At 35.6% G+C, this 23,144-nt stretch overlaps 1 protein-coding gene across 4 annotated transcripts in view; it reads right to left on the reverse strand.

The window, feature by feature from the left end:
* Positions 1-602: 602 nt before the first annotated feature.
* The window catches only part of LOC131801359 (rap guanine nucleotide exchange factor 4-like), a 304,101-nt gene continuing 281,559 nt past the window's right edge, over positions 603-23,144 (reverse strand). For 2 of the 4 annotated variants that reach the window (XM_059119931.1, XM_059119929.1), the window contains 5 exons: positions 22,837-23,007; positions 16,588-16,602; positions 5,970-6,103; positions 2,492-2,841; positions 603-2,420 (listed from right to left, as the gene is read on the reverse strand). In XM_059119931.1, coding sequence (XP_058975914.1) covers positions 2,293-2,420; positions 2,492-2,841; positions 5,970-6,103; positions 16,588-16,602; positions 22,837-23,007 — 798 coding nt within the window. In that variant the 3' untranslated portion in view covers positions 603-2,292. The remainder of the gene's footprint in view (positions 2,421-2,491; positions 2,842-5,969; positions 6,104-16,587; positions 16,603-22,836; positions 23,008-23,144) is intronic. The other 2 variants (XM_059119932.1, XM_059119930.1) reach the window with 1 other exon arrangement.

Genomic DNA, 23,144 nt, shown 5'->3' on the forward strand with positions numbered 1-23,144 from the left:
GCAAATTTTATCAAACTACTTCAATTCGTTCGGAAGCTAGAGTGATTTCCACAGACGGATAGACGGACAGACGGACGGACATCGCTAAATCGACAAAGAATTCTATGCTATCATCTATCAAGAATATATATACTTTGCGGGGTCTAAAATGTGTATTTCGAGGTGTTACAATCGAAATGACAAACTTAATATACCCTACATACTATGGTGGAGGGTATAAAAAAACTAAAAAAAAAACAAACAAACTCATATTATAATTTATATAATATATTTATTTGATATTTTTTGTTTTATTTATTAAAAAATAATAACAATAAAAATTATTAAGGCTATATAGTTTTTTTTACATAAAATTAAAATTAAATATTTTTGATTAAAAAAAAAAACTAAAAAAATTTACAAATTGTGTGAGCGAGTAATAGGGATAATAACAATGTATGTGCAATAAAAGTCCATTTTATAAATATATTTATAAAAAAATGCATAAACAATAGTGTTTCTATACAAATAAATATAACGAGAATTTATTTTCTAAATTTATTTTTTCTATGATTTTATTATTTAGAAATTGTAAAGAGCTTAGAAAAATATATATTTTTTAATTTTTCTTTTTTTTTCTATTTTTAAACACATTCTTTTGTCTTTAATTTGTTTTTGGGGATTGAGTTTAGATTCGTATGTACAGTTCCTTTTTCAAGGGAAGATTAAAAGGGCACATGAGTGGGAAAGATAAATAGTTGTTAGATTAATAAAAGAATAGATACAGAAATGTAGGGGACAATAGTAAAGAGATATTAAGTCTTATGTCAGACATGAGGGAGAGCATATTGCAATGAATAGTTGAGGAAAGAGAAGAAAGAAAGAGTCGAGAGAAATTGAGATTGGTGCACAGGGATGAAAATTGCAGCAGAAACAGGGAAATTCCAAAATATCAGTAATTTATAGGGACTTCATAGTTAGACAAATCACAAAAAATCGGACTTGGGATTTTTCTTAGGTCTTGAAAGAAGAAACAAGTTGAAGAGGGAGAAAATGTCTTTTAAAGACCTCTGGAAGGTCTATATACAGGGCTGGATGAAAAAACTGCAACCAACTTCAGACTACTGTCATTCCTAAGCTACTCGTCCGACAGCGGTTAAAATGATTGCAGGGACAGCTCATTATATTGTTTACAAGCCTACAAAAGCATTTTGGTAAGAATTTTCCAGAAAAAAAGTTATTCGTGATGGAAAACCACAAGTGGTTATCGTATCGGACATTCCAGCATTTAAATGTGAATGAATCTTTCGTGTCTCGTACCGTGATAATGGTAGCGTAGCCCGACGTCAAGAAAGTGGACGGAAGAAAACAGCAACATCAGCAGAAAAGGTTCGAAAAGTAAAGAAGCGACTTGATCGAGACTCCGCGTCGCAGTGGACGAAAAATGGCTCGTGTGTTGAACATTCGGCAAATACTGAAAAACGAGCAAAAAGTGCAACAACTTACATTGCAACAGAAAAAAAAAATAGACTCAAAAGAGCTAAAGAGTTGCTTCGCTTGGCCGAAAGTATTGAACTGCCCAATTTGGTTTTCTCCGATGCGAAAACATTCGTTGTCTAGCAGTTTGTAAACAACTGAAAAACAAGCTTGCCAAAGAGGTCTGCTGAAAATATGCAGCTCAAGCGCCGGCCATGTTGATGGTGTGGGCCGCCATAACAGCCGATGGTCGCTCTCTACTCGTATTAATCGACCGTGGCATCATAATAGACCTGCTTCAGCTTCTTTTAAGGACATAAGACCTTTCTCATTTCTTTAAGAGATAGATAGTCTTTTCTCATCTGTTTCTAGGTCGTTCAACAATTTTTCATCCCAATCTGAAATGTGTGAAGTAAAGAGAGATATTTAGTGTGTGTATGAGAGAGAGAGAGAGAGAGAGGGAGAGGGCTAGAGATACTATTAATATAAATTATTTTATTATTATCACATATATAATATTTTAAAATACTTTTTTCTTTTTGCTTAACATTTTTTTACAAACATTCCTTTTTTTGTTTAAATCTAGAATTTTTCTAAACTTCTAAATACAATTTTGTTTTCAATTCATCAATAAAAAACATGACTTTTTAACACATATTTTTATATATAACAAAGTAATTTTATTTTTTTTTTGTTTTTCTAACGTTGGGGTTTTTGAAAAGTGGGAGGAAAGATAAACTACACTGCTATGGAAAAATAAGTAACCGAAATGCGGTTACCTCCTACCCACCTAACTTTAAATTTTGGATTTTTTTATAAGTTCTCTTATTCGAATATTTATATCTTACGACTTGGTTCGATTTTCTGTGACATTGCTGTGAGGACTCGTTGATTGTCTATTACCCGCAGGCAGCTAATAAATGAGCGTACCTCACCCTCGCTCTTGGGGGAGGGTGGATCAAGACCTGGTTTTGGGAAAATATAAATTAAAATTTATTAAAAAAAACTCTTTTAAGAGAGGCCCTTCGGTACTCACCCAAACTCCTGGAACGACAAAATCTCAGTGTCCTCATCGTTTGGGCCATCATGTGCATTTTCTCGAAATTCACCAGACCATCGATGCTGGTCTTGTTGCCCTCGTGCGCGAATGTCATGTCCTTGAGCAAGAGGGGCATAAAGGGTATGAGGGGCGGTTGCAATTTACCCACAAATACCCTGTAGGCCCGATGATTACGACTAGGATCAATTAAAGCCTCAAATTCTTGATAAAGTTTGCGAAATTTCGAAGGGATTTTCTCCCAGGTCTGTTGCAGCCGTGACACGGCCATATTCGAGAGACCCATAACAATGGCAAAGAATGCATTTAAGTTTTGGTATTCTTTGCAACTGAAATGGTAGTTATGTAAAGAAGTATATAATTTAATTATAGTTTTTTTTTTGTTTTTAATAATAACTATACAACAACAGATATGTGGAAGAAATCGCAGAGAGAGAGAGGGACGGGGATATGGTTATTGAGTTTTTTACGGCGTAGAATAATGAGAGCACAGTGGGGTAGTGGGGGGGGGCTTTATTTTTAGGAAATGAAAAAAATTGTCTACTACTGGATTTTTATCAGTCTTTTGGTTTATCATCCTTTTTTTAAGGAAAGCCCAATGGGGGTGATTTTCAGGAGAATTTTCCTTTATTTTTTGCTTTATAATTTTTTCTTGTCTAAGGACTTTTATCCTTATAAGACCTTCCCCATATAAGCTATTTATAAAAAGTATAATCTTTTCGGTTTAGAGGGTTCCCTATACTAGAAGTATAGGAGACAGATTTTAACTTAAAGAACAGTTTTGTACCTGTTGAGGAGCTTCCACATTATTTAAGGTCCGTGGAGACGACTTAATGACTCGGAGAATCTCCATGGATCGGACACTTTTCATGGGTCTTTTATAAAGAGAACCCCGTCAAGAGTCCATTATAAAAATATGTCATTCTAGGGTTCTCTATATAAAAAGGTATGGGAAGGTCATATTTTTATAATTGTCTCTTAGAAGAATTTCTCACTATAAAATACCCATGAAAAGTCTCCCATCCATAGAGGGACTGCAGAGAAGCATCTCTGCATTGAATATGTGTGGACATGCTGCGGACCTTCCTTTAATAGAAAAATCTATCCATCTATAGAAGACCTATTAAAAGAGGTCTTGCCATAGGTCTTCCATCTCTGTGGCACCCATAGGAGTTCTGTGGAAGGCATGTGGAAGGTCTTCCCTTTAATCGAGTCCTGTAGAAAGTCTTTCTTCTGCAAAAGACATGTGGAATGTTTTTTATCTGTTGGAGACCTGCTGCTGATGTTTGGTTTATGTAAGGCCTGTGGAACATGTTTTACAGGTGTTTCTTCTTTAGGAGATTTGTGGAAATTCGTCAACCTATCGAAGAACTGTGGATAGTCTTTTATTTTTTATTAGCGGCCTGTGGAAAACATATATCTTTGGAAGGTTTTTTTCTGCTTCAAAGAAGATATTTGGAATGTCTTCTATCTATTGAAGATCTCAAAAGGGTTCTACGTGCTTAGAAGACCTGGGTAAGGCTTTTCGTTCAAAAAGGTCTGTGGATGGTTTTCTATTTATAAAAGACTTGTAGATGGTCTCTTATTTTTAGAAGACCGGTGGATGGTGTTCTGTTCTGAAATTATCTGTGGATGGTGTTCTGTTCTGAAATTATCTGTGGAAGGTCTTCTGTTTATAGAATACTTGTGAAAGGTGTTATATTTGGGAAATAAATGTGGAAGCTATTATATTTTTTGAAGACTATATGGATTATATTCGGTATGTGGATTACATGATGAAAGTCTTCTATCCAAGACATATTTTCGAGAAGTCTTAAAATTGTAGAAGGTCGTTTGAAGGTATTCTATTTTAAAATGATCTGTTGATTTTATTGTGGAATACATGTGGAAGACCTTCTGTTGAATGTGGAAGGTCTTCAATCTTTGCAATAGGTCTTGGAACTGTAAAAAGAGCTCCTGTGGATTTATATTCTGCCTATAGATTACATTTACAAGGCCTTCTACCTTCTATCCTTTCGAAGAATACCTGTGGATTGAATGTAGAATGTATTCTGTACTTCTTTTCAAAGTCTCAAAATTAGTGAAAAGTATTCTAGTTATCAAAGACCTGTGAATTGTATTCCGTCGGTGGATTACATGTGGAAAGTCTTCTATCTATCAAATATGTTTGGAAGGTTTTCTCTCTTCAGAAGACCTGTGTACTGTTTTCTGTTTGAGGATTACATGTGGAAAGTCTTCTATGTATTAATTGTATTTGAATTGTTTTAAAACTTTAAAAGATGTGTGGAAGGTATCATATTTATAAAACACATGTGGCTTGTATTCTGTCTGCGGATTACATGTGGAAGGTCTTCTATCCATAAAATAATTTTGGGACGGTATTCTTTTTATAAAATGCCCGTGGAATGTATTCTGTTTGTGGATTTTATGTGGAAGGTCTTCTATTTATTAAGTATTTTTGGGAGATTCCGCAACTGAACACCTGTAGAAGGTATTTGATTCATAAAATACCTGTGGTCGCATATGGAAGGTCTTACATAATTTATAATATTATGTCTGTGGATTTCATGTCGAAGGTTATCTAAGTGTGAAAGGTCTTATATCCAAGAAACATTTTTGAGCCTATAAACTATAGAAAACCTGGAAGAAGTCTTCAGTCTCTAAAAAACTTGTAAAAGGTCTTATATCTATTTAAGACCTCTGGAAGGTCTTCTATCACAGTAAAAAAACTGTGGAGGATCTTCGACACATAGAAGATTTGTATATAATTTTTACAAGTGGGAGTTCTTTGTCTATACTATATCTGTGGATGGTATTGAATTTGTGGAAGTCCTGTGGCAGGTCTTCTATTTATCGAAAACTTTTTGAAAGGGTATTTTTTTAAAAGAGTTCTGTGGATGGTATTTCTTTTGTGAAATACCGGATTTAGTACATATGGAAGTCCTGTGCTTGTAGAAGCCCTATGGAAGATATGCTATATATGAAAGACCTGTAGAAGTTCTGCCATATACCTGGAGAAGCTCTTCTCTGTGTAAAAGGACTGAGCCTATTTTACATAAAAAGGTCTGTGGAAGGTATTCCAGCTAATTAATTGGCAGTTGAATGTGACCTATCTCTGAAAGACCAGCCTGTCCAAAGTATTCCATCTATATAGTATGAATAAACTATGGAAGGTATCGTTTCTCTGAAAGATATTCTATATTTAGAAGGTCTATGGAAAGGCTTGTGATAGAAATTCTTTTGTCGGAAGATTGCATAGGGTCTAAGATTTGCGACCATTGTGCAAGCTGTTCTTTCTGTGGCAGTTATTCCATCTGTAGAAGGTCATATAGAACGACTTTTAGAATATCTAAAAAAAAAAAATTCTCCTTTTTCCGGAGATCTCTTTTCTCATCCATTCACTTTTCATCAGGCTCTTTCTCTCTCTCTCCCTTTTCCCTTTTGGATTTCAACTTACTAGGCGGCCAATTTGATGAATTTTCTCAGTAATCCAACGCGCTTACTCATGCTGGAGGTGGAGACCATTTCGGTGACAATCCAATATTGTAGCTCATTAAAACGCCGTAAGAATACATCCAAGTTTGCGGTGATCTAGAAGGACACAGAAAATAAAAAAAAAAACAACAGAGAATATGGATTAGTGGTGTATAATGTAAACATATCCTTCAACGCAACTGGGCAACATCGAAAATAGAATTTTGAATGCAAACAAAAATTTTTGTGACATTGGAAATTTGCAGAGGCAAAGCCGAGCTATGACAAGTGTTACAAGCAAGGCCAATATAAGGTCGAACAAGAAATCTACTTTTGTCAAATTTGATAAAAAAAGAAAACTTAAGACCCAATTACACATTATGTTAGAGTCATATGTAAAGTGAAGTTTTCATATTTTACTTTTATGGAGCATACTTTAAGGTGCCCAAAGTATCCACGATTGTATGGAGGGTAAATTAACTTTGTCATTCCGTTTGTAACTCCTTGAAATACTACAAAGTAAATATAATCTGGATGAGCGTAAAATTCTAGGTCGATTTAGCAAAGTCCGTCAGTCTGTCTGTCCGTTGTAACAAAGCTATCTTTCGAACGTATTGAGATGGAAGGCTAAAATTTTGCAATCGCGTGTATGTTTTTCCCAATAGGCAGGTTGAGTTCGTAAATTCGTAAATACGTCTTCGCATATCCCCTTTACCACCCAATATTCGGTATTTTGATAATTTTAGCGACATTATTTACCGGGTTTGTTCCAAATTTCGTATTTAAAGTTCGTAATGGGTACTACAGTTTTAACAAAGAATTTCTTTTGCTGGTCTACGTATTTGTATAGCCCCCACATAACGGTACCAACCGATATTCCATATTTGATTGGTTTTAGCGACAATTTTCACCGGAATTGTTTCGAATTTCATATTTAGAGATCTTCATGGGTACTACAGCTTCCTCCCGGTATTCGAATTTTTGATGATTTTAGCGACATTATTCTCCGGAATTGTTTCAAATTTCGTATTTGAAGATTGAAATCAGTACTACAACTTACAACAGAAAATTGTCCATGCAGATCAACGTCTTAGTATAGCCCCCCATAACGGTTTCACCCGATATTCGATATTTTGATTATTTTAGCGACATTATTCACCGGAATTGTTTCAAATTTCGTATATGGAGATCTTCATGGGTACTACAGCTTATGACAAAAAATCGCTTACGCTGATCCATGTCTTCGTATAGCCCCCATGTAACGATTACTCCCGATATTCGGAATTTTGATGATTTGAGCGTCATTATTTACCGAAATTGTTTCAAATTTCGTATGTGGAAGTCTTAATGGGCACTACAAACTACGACAAAAAATTACATATAAAGGTCCACGTCTTTGTATAGCCACCTTATAACGGTATCTTCCAATATTCGGTATTTTGATGATTTTAGCGACATTATTCACCGGAATTATTTCAAATTTCGTATTTGACGATCGAAATTAGTACCAAAACCTATATCGAACCATTTCCTATGCAGGTCGACGTCTTCGTATAGCCTCCACATAACGGGTTTTCAAAAAATAATTCCATCAAAAAATACATGAATTTTTTAATGAATTTTTTTCTTTGAAATTTGTAGGTGGAGGTTAGCTGCTTCTGTACTTGTTTGTATACTTAAAAGTTCCATTTAGATCAAAAGTTCTGGGGAGCCTCTAAAAGTATGCTTTAAAAATCATACGGATAATTGTGGAAAAAGTCACTTTACATATGACTGTAACATCAGGTGTAATCGCATGTTTAGTAATTTTTGCACCATTGTGATTTGATTTTTTTAAGTCTAAATTACAAATCTGACCGATTTTATACAGGCTTTGCTTTCAACAGTTGTTATTATTTTATTATTTATTTTCATTTTTTTTTGTAATTTTCTCTCTCGGCCTTACCTCATTTCCGCCACTCTAAAAACAAAACAACTAAATAAATTCATTTATAAATAAATTTTTGGCAATTGTTCTAAATAAAAGAACAACAAAACAAACTAATTAAAATGGTTTTTAAAACAATTTGTTTAACAACATTTAAAATTTCAACTCAATTAAACACTAAATGAAACAATCTGTAAAAGCAATGGCAAAACGACATTTATTATTATTATTTTTTTTTTCAAAAGGAACAGTTTAATTTTTATCTTTGCTGTCAAAGCCAACAGCTTTTTCAAATGATTTGTAGCTATTTGATGCAAAAATGCCAACTTAAGCAACACCATTGTTAACTAACATTGAAAAAAATTAGCGTTGTTTGTGTGTGTATGTTATTGATGGATACTGGTTTTTGAAAAGCCAAACATTTTTCGGGCAAATATGACTACCAAAAATATTCTATCTTCGACTACCTAAATAAAGTTGTACAGAAATTAAAAAAAATATATATCCTTTGTTGCTAAGAATTCCACAAAAAACAAGGTTTGCGATTACAACAAAAAAAAAAAAAAAAATGATTTGTGGTTTCAATAAATCTATAATCAAAAACAGCTGATTGACAATAAGAAGAACAGTTATAAAGAGAAATTCGCCGGAAGAGAAGTTTTCTAACTCTTAATAAAGAGTTACCAATCCTTCTCACTCGAATCTCTGTCGTTTCCAGCTTTTGTGTCAAAAAAGAAAATTTGCAATTATTAAAAAAAAAAACAAACAAGTAAAAAAACATAAAGTTCGGCTGGGTCGAACTTTTAATACCCTCCACTTTAGGGTAAAGCAAAAATTAGAACCCATTATGATCCACAAATACCAATTTTTAGACAAATTCGTGGGAAAATGTGGCCAAAATCATCAAAATACCAAATATCTGGAGGTATTGTTATATGGGAGCTATACCAAAATGTCGACGGATACATACAATGTTTCGCCACCGCAGCCAGAACCCATTATGGCCAACAAATACCAATTTTTAGATAAATCCGCGATGAAATGTGACAAAAACCATCAAAATACCGAATATAGGGAGGTACCGTTATATAGGGGCTATACCCAAACGTGGACCTATACATGCACACGCCACTGGAGCTAGAACCCATCCGTGAAAAAATGTGGAAAAAATCATCAAAATACCAAAAATCGGGAGGTGCCGTTATAAGGGGGGCTATATCAAAGCATACAATATTTCGCCACACGAACTAGGACCCATTACCAATACCAATTTTCAAACAAATCCGTGAAAAAGTGTGGCAAAAATCATCAAAATGCCGAATATCGGGAGTTACCGTTATATTGGGACTATACCAAAACGTGGACCGATATATCTCATTTCCAATACCAACCATCCTAGACACATAAGTAGTGAAAATATGGGACCCTTTGTTGGTGAGGTACCAGAAGGAGTGGACCGATATATTTCATCTTATCAGCAGATCTTGTGTCAGTAGAAATAATTGGATGTATGAAATATGAAGAGACCGAAGGCTTATTTCGGATTTTATTATCGTTTTGGTTATTCAAAACTTTGACTCTTTATGGGGCAGGTATAAGAAGGAATGGTCCGATCTCTACCATCTTTATAACAGATTTTGTTGATAGGAATATTGAGATGTGCCAAGTCTGAAAGGAATCGAATGTTAATTTCACGGTTTATGAGCTTCAAGGATTTTCCAAATGTTGACCCTTTGTGGGAATGTACCAGAAGGAGTGAGCCGATATATTCTATCTAAACAGCAGATCTTGTGTTACTAAAAATATTGGGATATGTGAAATTTGAAGGCAATTGAGCTATTATTTCACATTTTATAACAGCTATAATTTGTCAAATTTCGACCCTTTGTGGGGAGGTACCAGAAGAAGTGAACCAAAATATACCATCTTCGCACCAGATCTTGGTTACATAAAAATATTGTGATGTGTATAATTTGAAGAAAAAAATCTGACTCTTACATCACATTTTAGAAAATTGATGATTATTCAAAAATGTTGATCCTTTGTTGGGGAGGTACTTGATGGAGTGGCTCGATATTGTCCATTTTCGCACCTGACCTAGCACTGATGCAAATATTGGTACTTGCAAAGTTGAAACAAAATCGGATTATACTTTCTTTTTCTGTGCAGTAAAATATTTTTTGTGTAAATGTTGACCTTTTTTGGTAGGGAGGGGGTGTACCAGTAGAAATGGAGTATATTGCCCATCTCCGAATTCGATCTAAGTATGATAATAATATAACGATGTACCAAGTTTGGACCAAATCGGATACTTCCTTCGAGAGTCTTGCACCAGCAAAACAGACGGGCGGATGGATTGGCGCACATCGCTAAATCGACTCCAAATGTCAAGAAACGAAAGGAGACCTAGGGTCCAAAAACCATTATTTTGATGAGACACGTTTTGGCCGTATCAAATGATATGTACCCTCTTTACCATATGGCTGAGGCTACAAAAATTGGGTGAACAGACAGACCTATTGTGAAGTGTGGAGTATGAAAAAAAATCGTTGACACATTTCTCTTTCTATGATTTCACTATTATTTCAGCGTATACTTAAACTTAAATTTTTAAGAGAGCATTAACCCCATTATTGTTGTTTTTATAAAAAAAAAACGGAGAACGATGGTAATGTTTAATATCTAGGTTTTTTTAATTTTTACCTCTTTTCCCAATAAAATACCCTTATCCCTAACACGAAGATGTGATAATCTACAAGACAGTCAGTGATATTTCCAACTGACTGACCACACGCTGTTGGTATCTGTTACCACCATCACAGAGGCTGTGTGAGTCTCAGGGGGCAGTTGGCTTAAACTTTCACTTTTCTTAAGAATATATGTGATGACATTATAATCAACTTCGCACACACACACACACCCACATCTCTGCCTGACACATAGTGCATACACAAAAACGAACCAAAAAAAAGAAAAAAAGAAAAAAACACCGGAAGGAAGTTACACACACTGAATAAGGAAACATTGGGGAATTTCCATAACATTTCACTTTCAGGGACGAAGGCAATCAGAACTCTCTTGGTGATTGGTTGTGACTGATGCATTTCGAAGAAGTTTACATTGGGAGCAATTCGGGGGCAAACAAAAACGAGAAGAAGAAGAAAATCACGTACACAAATACTCACATCGATACATTTGAATTCGAAGGAATTCTTGCGGAATTCATTCGTTGCATCCAACCGCAACATTGAAGGACATCGACAATTTTGGAAGGTGGAGAAGAGCAAACCAATAAACAAATACACACAAAACACAATGGCCACTAAAGTACACAAAAATATTTGTTCAAAAAAGGGGGAGGAGAAATTGTTTTGAATTTTTTTTTGACTAACCTCTCTTACTTTGGATTTGGTTTTGCATTGAGCTGGCAACTTGCGAAAGTTGTATTTGCTACTAAATTTGTAATTTTTTCCTCTTCAATAATTTTTTTTTCGAAACGAATTTATGGCACAAAAAATTGAAAGTATCAAAATTGAATTGCAATCAAATTGAAGTTGAAAATTGATATAATCTACAAATGTTGTAGTTTTGAAGGACACTCGAACAAAGTTTGAGAGGAAAATTGGAAACTTTTATTGAATGGTGTGAACAATTTTAGCAGAAAGTTAAGAGAGACTAATTCAACTAATCCTTTTATTGTTTTCGGATGGAAATAAATAGGAGATACGAAAAATAAAAATCTTGTCAGAAAAAATCGACAAAATAATTTTCTGTTTCTGGTTTAGGAGCCTTCCAAAGATTTACAAAACTTTTATAGGATGTTTATAAATAGAAAACCTTTTGGAGATAGAGGTGCAATACGTTTATGAAGACTTGTTTTTAAGTGACATCTTATAGGGCAACTCCATGGGAAAAATGGTCTTCTAGAGATTTTATGTGGGAAACCTGCCCAAAAAACGTTTAAGGAAAAAAATCCTTTAAAATATTTGTTAGGGGTGAATAAATGTCAGGAGAAGGAGCGGAACATTTTGTTGCTAAAAGTGCATTTTTATAAATGTAGATGATTGAGACTTGTTCTGGTCTGGCATGAAAAAATGTCCTGAAAGTTTAGTTTACCTTTCAGATGGCTTCTACGGCTGATTGGAGTTTTAGAGGACATTTAAACATTTTTAGAATAGAGATCTCCTAGGGAAGTAGTCTTTTCAGAGCTCTTCAAGAAACTGAAGACATCTCAGAAAACTTCTTCCAATAGATTTTCATATTGGGATCTCCTGGGAAAAAGTCTATTCGGAGGCCTTCAAGAAACTTAAGACATCTGCTCCTTGCAGAGGTCTTCTCCAGCTGGAATATGTTTTTGAATTCTCCTTAGAATATAACACCTATGAGAAATCTTCTATGGACATATGGAGTATTTTTCAGAGGTCTTTTTTCCCAAAAAAAAAAAAAAATTACTTTTGAAAAAAAAAAAACATTTTCAGAGGTCTTCTCCATACGGAAGATATTTTGGAGTTATTCTTAAGAACGAAATTTAAAAATGTTTACAAGAAGACTTTAACCAATAGATATTTATTGGAAAGCTCCTGGGAAAGAAGTCTTTTCAGAGGTTTTCAAGAAACTGAAGACATCTCAGAAGACTTCTTCCAATAGATTTTCTTATTGGGATCCACTAGGAGAAAAGTCTATTCGGTGGCCATCAAGAAACTAAAGACATCTCAGAGGATGTCCTCATTTTATAGGTCTTCTCCAGCTCGAAGATGTGTTGGAATTCTTCTTAGAATATAACACCAATGAGAAATCTTCTGTGGATATATGCTGCATTTTCAGAGGTCTTCTTTCGATAAAAAGGTATTTTTGAAAAAAAAAAATATATATTTTCAGAGGAAATGGAAGATATTTTGGAATTTCTATTAAGAAAGAAAACCATTTAGGGATCCTCGGAGGACAAAAAATAATAATAATAATAATAAACTGAATGGGCTTCAGAGAGAACAATTTTAAACAGTCTTCTTTGGAGAGAAGGCCTTTCTCAGAGACAGTACCTATCAGAGTTCTTCCATGGATTGATCTTTCTCAGGATACGTTTTTAGAAGCTGCTAAAAAATATGTCTTTTCTGGTATCTTTTTTGGGCAGAAGGATTTTCAAAGTTATATTGTAGATGGAAGACGAAGAAAAGTTTGAAGGCCTTCCTCAGCCAGTACATACCTCGAATAGATGGATATTCCGGTGTCTGGGCTTTCTCAGAGAGAATTTTTTTTTCACGCTACTAAAGAAGGTTCCTTCTCGAGGACCTTTTTTGGACAAAAGGATTTTCAAAGTTAGAGTGTATATTGAAGACGTTGCTTAGGACTTTTATGGTTTCTCTTACGAGAGAAAAATGTTTGAAACCTTGCTCATCTGTCTCGAATAGAAGGATATTTCGAGGTCTGAATTTTCTTAGTGAGCATTTTTTACGTTGTTAAAGAAGATGACTTCTCGAGGACCTTTTTTAGGGCAGAAATATTTTCAAAGTCTTAGTGTAGATGAAAGATGTTGCTAAGGACTGTTAGGGTTTCTCTTCCGAGAGAAAAACATATGCCATTAAAGAAGATAATCTCTGGGGGATCTTTTTTGGGCAGAAGGATTTTAAAAGTTTTAGTGGAAATGGAAGACGTTACTAAGTACGTTTGAACAACGAGAAAAGCGTTTAAAAGCCTTGCTCAGCCATTACCTGGCTCGGGTAGAAAGATATTCCTTCGTTTGATAGAAGTTATTCCAGACGATTTTCAAGAGAAAAGCTTCTAAGTCTTTTCTCTTGAAAATCGTCCATAGAAAGGATGCCTTTTATTTATTTTGCTAACAGAAAATACCTTTAAGAAAACGTTCTGGAAAGAGGAAGGGCTTTCAAATAGATTATTTATCTGAGAGACTTCTCCCTTGTCATCTTCGTATAGACTTTTTAGAAGACCTAGTGGCCTTCTACGGAGCGAAGGTATATCAGAGGCCTTATTCAGTTATACGACTTTTCAGAAGAACTTCCACGGGTCTTTCTAAAAGAAAGGCCTTCCATCAATAGAAGGTCTAATTCAGATAGAGTATTATTAAAATGCCTTCCGCAATGAGAATACATTCTTCGGAGAGAAGTTCTTTAAGAGATTTTTTTTTTCTGAGATTCTCGCAGCCCTTCTTCGGACAGAAGCTTTTTTAGAAGACCTTTTTCATGGAGAAGTTTTTCGGAGGCCTTCTTCGGACGCATGACCAGCATGAGAGAAAGGACATATTAGAGGCCTCCAATGATAGCAGGCTTTTCGGGACGCTAATTCAGATAAAATAACTTTTGGAGACCCACTTCATAGAGACGACCTCCTTCCACCTAAAGTAGCCGCTAAGTCCTACCGATAGCAACAGTGTTGCCAACTTTAATTTATACTTTTTATTTATAAGTTTTCACCAACAAGTAAAATGGTGTCAGTCGGTTTTTCCGACAGATGTATACCCCCCGCCTTGAGTTATGATTTTTCAAACTGTTGACCCTTTATGGGGTAGGTTCCGTAACAGTTGGCCAATATTGAACAATTCGTATCACACTGATATAAACATTACAACGTGCCAGATTTGGACTATATCGACTACTTATATAAGGGATGTGTAATTTTTGGAAAATCTGGAAATATGCGGTAACAGATATAGCGGACCGAAGTACACCATTTTCATACTTCAGCTAATACAGACGGACTTGTTTCGCAAGATATGACAGATATAATATTTCGAAATTGTGACCCTTTATGGGTGAGGTACCAGAAGGGGTTGGCTGATATATACCATTTTCACAACAGATATGAAATTTGTAAGAGAGTCGGATGCGGATAGCGTTTTGTTTTTGAAAATCTTGAAACCAGAAGAAATGGCCCGATCGCTACCATTTTTATAACAGATCTTGTGTTGATGGAAATATTGTTATGTACCAAGTCTGAATTGAATCGGTTTTTTAATTTCGCGTTTTAGGAACTTCATGGTTACTTAAAATTTTGACCCTTTGTGTGGGAGGTACCAGAAGGAGTGAACCGATATATTTACACCAGACCTTGGGTTAATAAAAATATTGTTACCTGTGTTATTTGAAAAGAATCGTAAGCTTATTTTGGATTTTATGATCGTTTTGGTTATTCAAAACATTGAGCCATTGTGGGGTAGGCACTAACAGAAATGGCCCGATCCCTACCATCTTTATAACAGATATTGTGTTGATGGAAATCGGATACTAATTTCGTCTTTCATGAGCTTCATGAATATTCAAAATTTTGACCCTTTGTGGGGTAGATACCAGGAGGAGTGGATCGATGTATCACATCTTCACACCAGACTATGGGTTAATGATGTTATTAAATATGGGTTGATGATGGGTTAAATATTGTGATGTGTGTAATTTGAAGACAATCGGACATGTACATCCCATTTTATAAGAGTTATAATTATTCAAAATTTCGACCCTTTTTGGGGGAGGTACTTGATGGAGTGCACTGATACTGTCCATTTTCGCAAAGGATCTAATGCAAATATTAAGATTTGCAAAGTTGGAGCAAAGTCGGATTATCCTTTCACTTTCTGTGCAGTAAATTATTTTCTTTGAAATTGTTAACATTTTTTGGGGAAGGTACCAGAAGTTGTGGACCGATATTGTCCATCTTCAAACTCGATCTAAGTTTGATAATAATATTACGATGTACCGAATTCGCATCAAATCGGATACTCCCTATCGAGAGTTATCGTGGGCAAAAGGCAGCCAGACAGGCCGACAGACGAACGGATGAGCACCCCTAGATCGATTCCAAATGTCCTGAAACGGATTTGGTCTAAAGAGACCTAAGCTCTAAAACCCACCCTTATTTCGATGAGGCACGTTTTGGCCGTATCAAATAATATATACCCTCTCTAGCCACATGGCTGAGGGTATAAAAATATCTACCTCTTAAATCGTTTGGAATACCACTGTAGAACTGATAGAAATCCTATCAAAGGCATTACACAGAAATTATAAGCTTTCTTACCGGACCCATTGTGAATTTTCCAATCATAAACTTCAAGCAACTATAAGTAACAACAATAACAACAACAAAAAGGAACTGCATTGGAAATTGCCAATCATACCCACAAACGAATGTTTAAATTTAGTTTGGTTTTGTTTGGTTTGGGCAAATCTAACGGTAAAAATAACAAACACAAAGGAATCAACGAACAGCTAAAATAACAGAAAACGCAATGCTACGCATACACACACACACACGCGCGAATTGGCAACTCGACGCACACAAATGGAATGTTCAAACACACGAATGAACGCACACACACACACAGCCACTCGCAAATAACAGCTAGGATTCACAAATACAAACGATTTTAATTAAGCATTCAAATGGATTTGTTGGCTGGCCATGATGGCTGTTGTTGTTGTTGTTGTCGCTGGGTGTGGGGAGGCGTGGCGTGGGCGTGGGAAATAGTTTCTTGTTTGGCTTGGTTATCAAGATGAGGGTATTTGGGTTATAATAACAGCAATGGTTAGATCGCAGTTATGGTTGGCGCTATTGTTGCGTTGCGATATCAAACATGGCGGGAACACACACACGCACGCACACACACAGAAGGCTGACAAAAACAGTTGCTATTTTTCTATTTTTTTTTTCGTTTAATTGAACTTACCACACGATATCCTGGCTAGAAATTCACATGGAATATTTTATTTTAGTATGTGTGTTTACTATACTGTTTTTATTGTTATTATAATATAAAATAAATACGCTCTATAAGACAATACAGTGGAACGTGGTCATAACAAACAGTGGATATTATGAAGATAGTTTCAAAAAGGATATGATCCTCAAAAAAAAAAAAAAATAAATAAATAAATAAATAAAAATAAGAAAATAAAAGAAAAATAAAAAATAAATAAAAAAATATATAAATAAATTATTATTAGTTTTTATAAAAATGTCATGTGTCATAAAATATTTTAAAAAAAAATTCAGCTCGTTATAACCACGTTGTACTGTCAATAACAAATAATTGCTATATGCCGTTGTTGTTTTTAATAGTTTTCCTCCATTCTCATTGGCATGTCCGCATCCGTTGTCCATAAACGGACACATTTATTTTCATGTTTTAAACTATTAAATTAATTGTTTTTATGACAAAACAAAAAAAAAAAACGCAAAAACGATAGAGTTTTGTTTTCCATTTCAAAAGAGCAGTTTATTTTTATCGGTGGTTTGAAAAAATTGAGTGTGTTCTATGAATTCTGTGTAAAATATGAAGGATAGCTATAATGTGAGGGTATGGGGATGATTCAATTTAATATTCTTTGGGAGTAGTGTTCAATTGAGATTAAAAAAACTGCAACAAAATCAAACGCCATAATTTTTCCATTATTTTTTTTTTTCAAATTTTATTGAATTAAAGCAAATTAATTTAAAAGTACGTTTATATATATGAGGGTTAACCCACTGGATTTGGATTTAAATTGTCATATCCATTACTTTTACTTCAAATAAATCCTCTCAAAGTAGGTTAACCCTACAAAAAGCTCTAACGTAAACATGGCATAAGATTTGTTCGAATTGGTCAACTTTGATACGAATTATGACAATGAAACCGTCACACGCTGCCCGAATGTTGCTCTGCGCTATTTCGGCCCAATCGCGGCGAAGCGCTTGCTTGAGGTGATCGACACTTTGGTATTTTTTTGTGCCAACCTTGCATTCCAAAATACCTGAGACATAATAATCCAACGGATTGGTATCCGGAGATTTTGCTGGCCAATGGTGCGCTGGAAATGAAGCGAGCAACCCTATTTTGTAACCATTTTTGGGTGGCGCGTGCTGAGGGCGATGGTGTTGAGTCCATGTAGGAATGTCCAAGGTCTGCGGACGAAATGTTTGCGGGCCCAAAGATTTAATACACCCTCCAGAATGTTTACGCGATAATGTTCGGCATTTATTCATTCATTACACGGTCGCGGATCACCATGGTCGGCGCTTGAGTTCTGATGGCCAACCAAAGGTGTCCGTCTGTCTGTCTGTTGAAATCACGATACAGCCCACATTATTTGACGTAGATGGACACAATTTTGCAGAACAATTTGTATTGTGTCTAGGATGTTTGGTACTGAAAATGAGATATATCCGTCCACGTTTTGGTATAGTCGCCATATAACGGTACCTCGCGATATTCGGTATTTTGATTGTTCTTCTCACCTTTTTTCACGGATTTGTCTGAAAATTGCTATTTGGTGGTCACAATGGATTCCGGCTGCGGTGGTAAGACATTGTATGCATAGGTCCACGTTTTGGTATAGCTCCTATATAACGTTTTTTTGATAATTTTTGCCACATTTTTTCACGGATTTGTCTGAAAATTGGTATTTGTGGGTCATAATGGGTTCTAATGTTTCCTTTACCCTAAGGTGGAGTGCATTAAAAGTTGGGCCCAGCCGAACTTAATGTTTTTTACTCGTTTAGTGCCAACCTTGCTTTCCAAAATACTCCAGACACAATAGTCCAACGGATTGGTATCCGAAGATTTTGGTGGCCAATGGTGCGCTGGAAATAAAGCGAGGAACCTCATTTTGTAAACAATCTTGGATGGCGCGTGCTGAGTCCTGTTGAAATGTCCAAGGTCTGTGGCCAAAATGTTTGTGTGCGCAAGGCTTTAATACATCCTGCAGAATATTGTCGCGATAATATTAGGCATTTATTCTGATGCCACGGTCGATTATTACGAGCAGGGAGCGACCATCGGTTGTTATGGCGGCCCACACCATCATGATGGCCGGCGCTTGAGTTTTGGTGGCCAACCGAAGGTGCACGTTTTCAGCTGACCTCTTTGGCAAGTTTCTTTACAAAATGCTGGACAACGAATGTTTTCTCATCGGAGAAAACTTAAATCGGCAGTTTACCACTTCGGACCACGCCAAGCAACCCTTTAGTTCTTTTGAGTCTATTTTCTTTCTGTTGCGGTGTAGGGTCTTGCACTTTTTGGAATTTCCATGGCTTTAACCCGAGCTCAGTTTTCAATATTTGCCGAATGGGATATTGCGATATGTTCAGCCCACGAGCCAATTTTCGGCCACTGCGGCGCGGATTTCGATCAAATAGCTTCTTTATATTTCGAACCATTTCTGTTGATGTTGCTGTTTTCTTCCGTCCACTTCCTTGACGTCGGGCTACGCTACCAGTGACACGGTAACGAGCGAAGTTACGAAACACAAAAGATTTATTCACATTTAAATGCTGGAGTGCTCTAACGATAGCCACTTGTGGTTTTCCAGCCAAAATGTAAAGAAATTACAATATCACGCTTGAATTCCATCACGAATCTCTTTTTTCTGTAAAACTCTTACCAAAATGTTTGAACGCTTGTAAACAATATAATGAGTTGTCACTGGAATAATTTTAACATCTGTCGGACGAGTGCTTTGGAAATGATAGCAGCCTGAATTTGGTTGCAGTTTTTTCATCTCCCCTGTATATTTCAGTTCTAAGGTTACAAAGCTTTAAATGAATCGCTGAATTGTTTCGGAAATCATAAGATATATAAATATTGACAACTGTGACCCTTTGTGGGGGGAGATATCAAAAGGGGTGGGCCGATATCTATGATCTTTACACCAGATTTTGTGTTTATAGAAATATTGGGATGTGAGAAATTTGAAGGGAATCGTATGCTTACAACGCATTTATAAGCGTTTTGGTTATTTAAAATTTTGACCCTTTGTGATGGCGGTACCAGAAGGAGTGAATCGACATATTCTATCTTTATGACAGGTTAGTTAGCAGGAATAATGGGATGTGTTAAGTTTGCTCATTTCGCGTTTTATGCGCTTCATATTTATTCAAAATTTTGACCCCTTTGTGGTGGAGGTACAAGAGAGAGTGGTCTGATATATTTCATTCACACCAGATCTTATCTTAGTAGAAATATTTGGATGTGTGAAATTTGAATGGAATCGGATTTTAATTTCGCGTTTTATGAGCTTCTTGGTTATTCAAAATTTTGACCCCTTTGTGGGGGAGGTACCAGAAGGAGTGGACCGATATATCCCATCTTCACACCAGACAATGGGTTATTAAAAATATTATGATGTGTGAAATTTGAACACAACATTTTATAAGAGTGGTAATTATTTCAAATTTTGACCCTCTGTGTGGGAGGTACTTGATGGAGTGGACCGATATTATCAAGTTTCGGATCTAACATATCAATGATACAAATTAGAGGATCATTTTGTGTTCTATACGGTAAATTTTTTTCTGCGAAAATTTTAACATGTTGTGTGGGGGGGGGGGGGGGGTACCAGAAGGAATGAACTGATATTGTCCATCTCCGAACCGGATCCAAGTTTGACAATAATATTACGATGTACCAAGTTTGGATCAAATCGTATACTTCCTTCGAGAGTTATCGTGTGCACCAGCCAGACAGGCAGACGGACGTACGAGTGTACGATTGAGATATGAAATGGTTTTGCAATGAAGGACTTAAATAATACAAAAGGTACAAAATTTTACTAAATTTTGCATTTGAGTGCCAAAAAGGTCCAACACTTATTGTGGGAACGTATCTAAACTTTTAAAAATTGACTTTTCGCTTAAGAAGTTGTTGGAACTTGCTTGTCGACAACTTATTATGCTTTTTTATGAATTTTTAGTATTTGTTATTTTTACATTTTTATATCCTACACCACATAGTGCTAAGGGTATTATGTCTTTGTGCATTTGTTTGTAACATGGAGAGGTAAACGAGATAGACCCATAGTTCCTTTTGGTGATCAGCATAGAATCACATTTTGAGTCGATTTATGCATGTCCGTTCGTCTGTCCGTCTGTCCATGTATCGCATTTACTATTCGATTGAGAAGAAAATTTTCTAAATATCATTTGTTTGGCTTAAGGACGAACCCTATTGAAATTAGTGAAAATCGGTCCAAATTTAGATGTAGCTCTCATATATATCTTCATCCCATTTTATGATTTTGGGCACCAAATGGCTAATCTCAGTCCAAATGTTGTGTATTTTGCTACATTCGACCGGATTCAGCCTACAAGCATGTGTTTCAAATTTGCTGAAAATCGGTTCAGATATAGCTATAGCTTCCATATATATGTTTCATCCGATTTTGGTGTTTAAGTTTCTTACATTCGTAATATGCACTCCACAATACTGATATTTAGCACCAGATGTCAGATACAGCCTAGGAATTCATAGATAATATTTTATCATGTTCGGTTCAGATTTGGATATAGCTCCCCTATATATCTTGGCCCGATTTTAGGTTTCTTGTGCTCCAAATGGCTAATATCAGTTCAAATGGTGTGAATTTTGGTACTTCCGACTGAATTTAGTATAGAAAGAAGTACGTTAAATTTGGTGGAAATCGGTTCAGATACAGCTATAGCTCCCATATATACTTTGCATCCGATTTGGTGTTTAAGTCCCTTACATTAGTAATACCCATCCCATAAAAATTTTATTTGGTACCAGATATTAGATTCAGCCCAGCAATACATGATTCAAATTTTATCAAGATCGGTTCAGATTTGAATATAGCTCCCTTATATATCTTCATCCGATTTTAGGTTTCGTGTGCCCCAAATGGCTAATATCAGTCCAAATTGTGTGAATTTTGGGATTTCCGACCGAATTGAGTATATAGAAAGAAGTACTTTAAATTTGGTGAAAATCGCTTCAGGTATAGCTATAGTTCCCATATATATGTTGCATCCGAATTCGGTGTTCAAGTCCCACAAAAAATGATATTAAGTACCAGATATTAGATTCAACACAGCAATACATGATTCAAATGTTATCAAGATCGGTTCAGATTTGGATATAGCTTCCTTATATATCTTCGTCCGATTTTAGGTTTCGTGTGCCCCAAATGGCTAATATCAGTCCAAATGGTGTGAATTTTGGCACTTCCGACCGAATTTAGTATAGAAAGAAGTACTTTAAATTTGGTGAAAATCGCTTCAGGTATAGCTATAGCTCCCATGTATATATATATATTTCATCCGATTTTGGTGTTTAAGTCCCTTACATTCGTAATACCCATCCTATAAAAATTTTATTTGGTACCAGATATTATATTCAGCCTAGCAATACATGATTCACATTTTATCAAGATCGGTTCAGATTTGGATATAGCTCCGCTATATATCTTCGTCCGATTTTAGGTTTCGTGTGCCCCAAATGGCTAATATCAGTCCAAATTGTGTGAATTTTGTAACTTCCGACCGAATTTAGTATAGAAAGGAGTACTTTAAATTTGGTGAAAATCGGTTCAGATATAGCTATGGCTTGATAAAATTTGAATCATGTATTGCTAGGCTGAATATAATATCCGATTTTAGGTTTATTGTGCATAAAAAGGCTAACATTAGTCCAAATGGATTTTAGCACTTCAGTCGAACTCAGCATAGAAGCAAGAATTTCATTTTCCCATATATATGTTTTATCCGATTTAGCCTTTAAATCTCCAACTTTCGGAATGTGCACTCTACCACAATGATATTTTGTACCAGATACCAGTAGAGCTCAGAAATGCCCAATATAAACCTTTCTTTTACGAGAGCTCTACTAAATATGCTTAGTGGTGTAGGGTATCATATAGTCGGCCCCGCCCGACTTTTGAGATTTCCTTACTGGTTTTTATATTTATTTATTTATTTATTTTTTTGTATTTCTCTATCTTACACCTCAGACCAAAAAAAGCAACATTCCAAACAAGGAATTTCCTTGATTTTCATGATGAACTTGCATATTTTTGTTTTTTATTTACAGAATTCCCTTCTTCTTTCATTGTGTCCTTTGTCTTATTAATTATCTTAAATTATTTCTCTTCCTTCAACACATCATCTTCTCAAGACCAAACAAAAAAAACCTCAAATTGCCTACCTTGCCAAAATGATGACGTCCAAAGGTGTGATAGAGCAGCTCATATTCATGTACGGCCCAAAAGAGATCCCAATCGAATATGGTAATGTGATAGGCCAGCTCTTTGGTGCTGAGCATTTCCAGGTCCATGTCGATGCCTTCGGTGGGTCCCTCCTGTTCCGGCAAAGGAGTCTATACAAAAATGAAAAAAGAAAGAAAACAAACAGCAACACAACATTAAATTTCAATCAAAAAGCCATTTGCATGCCATTGTGACACCAGAGAGAACAGCAATTGCTATCCTGCAGCTATACCAGTGGCAGGCACAC

Source organism: Musca domestica, unplaced genomic scaffold (genome assembly GCF_030504385.1).
Source record: "Musca domestica strain aabys unplaced genomic scaffold, Musca_domestica.polishedcontigs.V.1.1 16, whole genome shotgun sequence".
NCBI lineage: Eukaryota > Metazoa > Arthropoda > Insecta > Diptera > Muscidae > Musca > Musca domestica.